This window comes from Notolepis coatsorum (genome assembly GCF_963971535.1).
Source record: "Notolepis coatsorum genome assembly, chromosome: 11".
Classification (NCBI taxonomy): domain Eukaryota; kingdom Metazoa; phylum Chordata; class Actinopteri; order Aulopiformes; family Paralepididae; genus Notolepis; species Notolepis coatsorum.
Genome location: NC_140175.1, coordinates 19,948,144 through 19,953,355, shown reverse-complemented (window position 1 = coordinate 19,953,355; position 5,212 = coordinate 19,948,144). Strand labels below are relative to the sequence as shown.

General features: G+C 48.0%; 1 protein-coding gene across 1 annotated transcript; it reads right to left on the bottom strand.

The window, feature by feature from the left end:
- Nucleotides 1–1,517: 1,517 nt before the first annotated feature.
- On the bottom strand, nt 1,518–3,569 carry LOC311237000 (beta-1,3-galactosyl-O-glycosyl-glycoprotein beta-1,6-N-acetylglucosaminyltransferase 4-like; the record flags this gene model as incomplete). Its single annotated transcript, XM_084324808.1, has 1 exon — nt 1,518–3,569. One exon carries the CDS (start codon nt 3,567–3,569, stop codon nt 2,274–2,276), a length of 1,296 nt encoding a protein of 431 aa, XP_084180934.1. The 3' UTR covers nt 1,518–2,273.
- Nucleotides 3,570–5,212: the final 1,643 nt, after the last annotated feature.

Genomic DNA, 5,212 nt, shown 5'->3' with positions numbered 1-5,212 from the left:
AACGGTTATGCTGAACGTGCAGTCCAAACGGCCAAGGGGATTCTGAGACAAAAGGACCCCCTACTTGCTTTAATGGTTTACCGTTCTTCTCCACACAGCAGTACGGGTGTCAGTCCGGCAGAGCTCCTAATGGGCAGGAAAATCAGGACGACACTGCCCACTCTGGCCAAGAACCTGCAACCAAGGTGGCCGAACAAACATCACGTCAGAGCTCGAGATGCTGCGGAGAAGAGCAAACAGGCCTTCTACTATAACAAACGCCATGGCGTGAGAGAGCTCACACCACTGCAGCGAGGAGACCATGTTCTCACCAGACTGGACAATCAAAAGACCTGGTCCACACCTGCAGTAGTGGCAGGTGAGAGCGTTACACAGAGGTCTTATCTCATCGAGACGGAGCAGGGTGCTCTGTACAGGCGTAACCGTCGACATCTCCAAGCGGTGCCCGTAGCGGGGCCTCCAGCGAATGATGACACAAATCCCGGGAATGACACACCTGACATTCAGATGAGCCCAAACCATGGCTCGCCTGGTCCAACAAGGAACACTGATGGACTGATCCAAACCAGGTCTGGTAGACCTGTTAAACCTGTCCAGAGACTTGACCTGTGAGGGGAGAGTTCAATAATAAATTTTTTTTGAAGGGTGTTGATATAAAAAAAAAAAAAAAAAAAAAAAAGGGAGATGTCATGGTTATTGATATGTGTTGATACTGTTAAAGAGAAGATATCAAAGTTATTGATATGTGTTGATATTGTTAAAAGGAAAAAGGGAGATGTCATAGTATTGTTAACTGACTACAAGAGGAGTATACGTTACGACATGTTTACGACAGTTACAGTAAGTGGGAGTGGCGCGAGAGGCAGGGATTGTGGGGATTGAGGAACCACCTGAGGTAGTAAAAAAGCGTCTTGTTTACCAACCAACTGTTCCGTTGTCCGTTAATATCTAAGATATTACAATTTGTGTGTGGTTGGGTCCACTCCACATGGTTCTCATTCCAAATGATTTAAAGAACCAGTACAATGATGTCAATTCAGTAAACAATTGTGGGATTAATGTTAATGTTAGAAGTGGCCTTTTTGTTCAGCTTCATGTGTATCATTTGATTTGTTATCAGTGTTTTTCTCTGAGCACAGCCAAGTGTCAGTCGGCTGAGTGGGAGTGGCCTTCTGTTCATTGAAAAGGGATCAGGGTAACAGGAGTAAATTACCGGTATTTTCAAGGATAAGCCGATTGAATATCTGAAATGGTTTTCTTCTGTTGATATCCAGAATCATTGTACTGAATCTTTCAAATCTTACGAATATCACCTTTAAACTGTGGTCCTCTATTGATAGTGTTCTGTCTTCAGAACTCCAGTGTAATCAAAGAACAACGATGGTCAACGTCTCTCTTTATTTTTTCAATTAATACTTTTCCCCCCACTCAGAAGTACAGTAATAACCTCACATATAAAAATGTAAACTAACTTTCATTAAGGCACAGTTATTTTCGGTATTCATTTCTGGTCTAAATCTATTCACAAGATGGCATAGCATCCATGAGGTATGTCCGTGTTATGCTATACCGTACATGGTTTCATTCATACATTCATTACATTCATAAAAACTGAGATGCTTGTCCCAACAATGCTCAGGGGTGTAAAAAGTACCCAGAAATTATACTTAAGTGAAAGTATGGGTACCGTCTCAAAATCTTAACTCAAGTAAAAGTCAGAGTATCTGACTAAAAACACACTTGAGTAAAAGTTAAAAACCTATAAGTACTAAAAAGTAAAAGTAAAAACTTTTTATTCTGGGGCAATGTTCCGTTTCGTCCTCTTCATCACTCGTACTATCGTTTGTGGCCATCTTCTGTAGCTTGTCACTCTGACTGTCTATTCTTCTGATAGCAGGTGTTTAATCAAAGATCCCCGCTTTCTAGTCTTGCACAAGGACCAATCAGCTTGGGTATGGGCGGGTTAATTTTCCATTGATGGGGATTTGATTGGCTGTTTTTAAATAAAGTGCAGCCGCAGGATTAATAACGTTAACGTTAGTTCGGCCAGAGAAACAAATATACTAATTAAAATGGTTGGACCTGTGAGATTTGTACTTTGTAGGTCTGCATTTTAAATGTAAGCAGTAAAAAGTATGTTTTTTTTCTACACCCTCCCGTGCTCTTCCATGAGCTGAAAAGTGTTGCGGTGGTCTATTTTGCTCTTAGGTCAATGCTCAGATGGCCCAAGTGAATGTGGTCAATTGTAATAAATACAGTAGTACAGTCAAACCTCAAAATATCCCCGGGTTCCTCAACCCCTGTGGCCCAGTACGCGACTGAAAGAGCCTCTGTTTCTCCCGAAGCTGCTCCTCCAGGCACTGGATGAGAACGGGGTCCACCTTGGAGTCCACCTTATTGGCAAACCAGTGCCCGTAGTTGAGTAACCAGCGGAGCTCTCCCACGCCATAAATACAGACACTGCGCATGTGTTTCCCGGTGCATTGTGGGTACAGCGGCCCCTCTAGGTAAGCCCACTTCACCAGCCGGGTCTTGCTCATCAGGTCGGTGATGTCGGGCCGGGACCTGGACACCTCCCCGGGCGCCCCCGGCACTCGGACCAGCGTGGCCCAGAAGTGCTCGTCCGGCGAGTACGTGTCCTCCGACCAGGCCAGGAAGTCTCTGACAAGGGGTGCGGAGTTCGTGTACTCGGCGAACTCCCGCGACAGCACGAAATAGGCGCTGCCGATGAACATCTGGATCCCGTGCGGGGGAGGTATCTTCCTCTGGCCGGTCTTCACAGGGATCTTCTGGTACTCGAAGCTGGCGTCGCGCAGCTCGTAGTGGAAAGAGAACCTCTCCCTCTTGTAGGCGCTGGGGCGGCTGGTCTCCAGCATGTTGGAGCCGTTCAGTCGCCGCAGCTCCGTCACCAGCTCCGCGTTAGACCTGAGCGGGAAGTCCTGGCCGCAGAGGTTGATGACGTACTTCCACTTGACCTCCGAGCCCAGGAGGTCGGACAGGCAGTGGAGGTCGGCCTTGAGGCGGCTGACACCGGCGTAGAACACCGACTCCCGCTCCGAGGCGATGAAGACGTTGGGCAGGCAGCGGGCCAGGCCCTCCATGGCGTCGACGAACCGAGCGGAGGACTTCCGGTCATAGTGGATGCAGAAGACGTTGGCGGGCGAGTACAGGGCGTGGACGAGTGTCTCCACCGCCCAGGCGGACTTGTGGACCACCAGGGAGTACGCGATGGGGAAGTCCCACTCCTCCCGGGACACGCGTGCGTCTCCATAGCCCCTGGACCGGAGGTACCGCGTGCAGTTGGAGGTGAGGTTCGCCAGACCCTCGTCGTCCTCCTCCTCCTCCGCGGTCTTTCTGATGACCAGCGACCTCCCGACCTCCACGGGGTCCTCGTTGTATACGGCCAGGCAGTCGATGTTGTACCTGCGGAACGTGTGGACGTCGGCGTCGACCGCGGCGCCCGGGTTGGCGGCTCCCGGAGGTTCCACCAGGTAGCTGTACTTGAGCAGCAGGGAAGAGGTGAACTGCTTCCTACTCAGTCTGAACAGGGATGTGTTTCCTCTTGTCATTCTGTAGTCAAGGAAAGAGAAGCTCATGTAGTATAGGTGACATTTGACAAGTAAAACAAACATAAGTTGATGTGAATGAATAGCTTATTTGTGAATTTGTGAATTTGTGAATAGCTCATCTCTCTCTCGCTCTCTCTCTCTCTCTCTCTAGGCTGCTCAACTATGTAACTTTATTTAGTAAATTGGCGAACAGATCTCAGCAAATCCAAATAACACAGGAAGTTCTGGTTGAAATTGACACTACTTCACAGTACTAGCCTATATTCTCTTGGTCGCATCTCTCTCTCTCTCTCTCTCGCTCTCTCTCTCTCTCTCTCTCTCTCTCTCTCTCTCTCTCTCTCTCTCTCTCTCTCTCTCTCTCTCTCTCTCTCTCTCTCTCTCTCTCTCTCTCTCTCTCTCTCTCTCTAATTCAATTTAATTCAATTAAATTCAAATGGGCTTTATTGACAGGGGAAACATACGTTAACATTGCCAAAGTCAGTGTTAAAACAATCAAAACAGATGTAGCAGGGTGGATTATCCCTGCTTCGTGGGAACTGTGGTACACGGTCAATAGGTAGCGAGACACAGTAGAACTCTGGCTAGCTGCACCTCCGGCTTTGGGGTCAGGAGCGTCAACTGGAGGCTGGCAGTGGGGTGTGTGAGGCCCAGGATTTACAAACCTGGTCTGGTACTCTGGTCTTCCTCCCTCTCTCTTGGGCAGTCAGCAGTACTCCCCAACACGCCCTCACTCTCCCCGATTGTCCCCTAGCACCCCCCCACACCTAATGACCGAATGGTAAATAAATAACTTGGTTCCCCCCGCAAGCAGTACCCTCCCTCTGTAACACCAGAAACCTTACAATGGGAAAAGGGAAGGTTGACCAGGAAGGGGTTAATAACAGATATATTACCCACATCAAGGATTAGAATCAGACTCAAGAAAAGACACACACACAGTGCTCCCGTTCCGTATGAGTTATTGTTTTTTTTTTTTTTTTTTTTTTTTTTCCTCCATTTTTCCTCCGATTTTCTCCCATCCCAATGTTAGTCGTATGCCAATTCCCAGTCCCTTCCTGGTCGCTGCGCACTTACCCCCCACAGTCAGATCATCTGGGAGAGTGGAGGCTACCACGTGCTTCCTCCGACACACGTCCAGCCAATCACCGCTTTTCACCTGGCAGCGCGGATTCTCATTGAGAGGGCGTAGCCCCCCGTATGAGTTATTGTAACGTGCAGGGGTGTAGCTCCAGATTCTGGGCCCCATGAAAGAATGTATTTGTAGGCTCCCGTGGAAATGTGAGCGCGCGCAAGCGTATTTTTTTTTGGCAATTTTTTTATTGATGAAAACACATAATATGGTTTTTACCTATACATTCGGATCAGCAGTTCAGCACCTGCACTGTTGGTGGGTGAGCCTAGTAAAGGATGTCGCATTGCGTTCATCTTCAATGAATGGACCAATGCAATAGTCTACCAAAGCCCCCCCTCTCTCTATATATCTCACACACACACACACACACACACACACACTTCAGAAACAAACATAGTATCAATATGACTTAGCAAAAAAATTTGGACGCGCCGGACAAAAGCACCAAATTTTTTCCACGTGTTCCCCATCACCATAGCTTTCATTTTTGGGTAGGGGCCACATCATCATG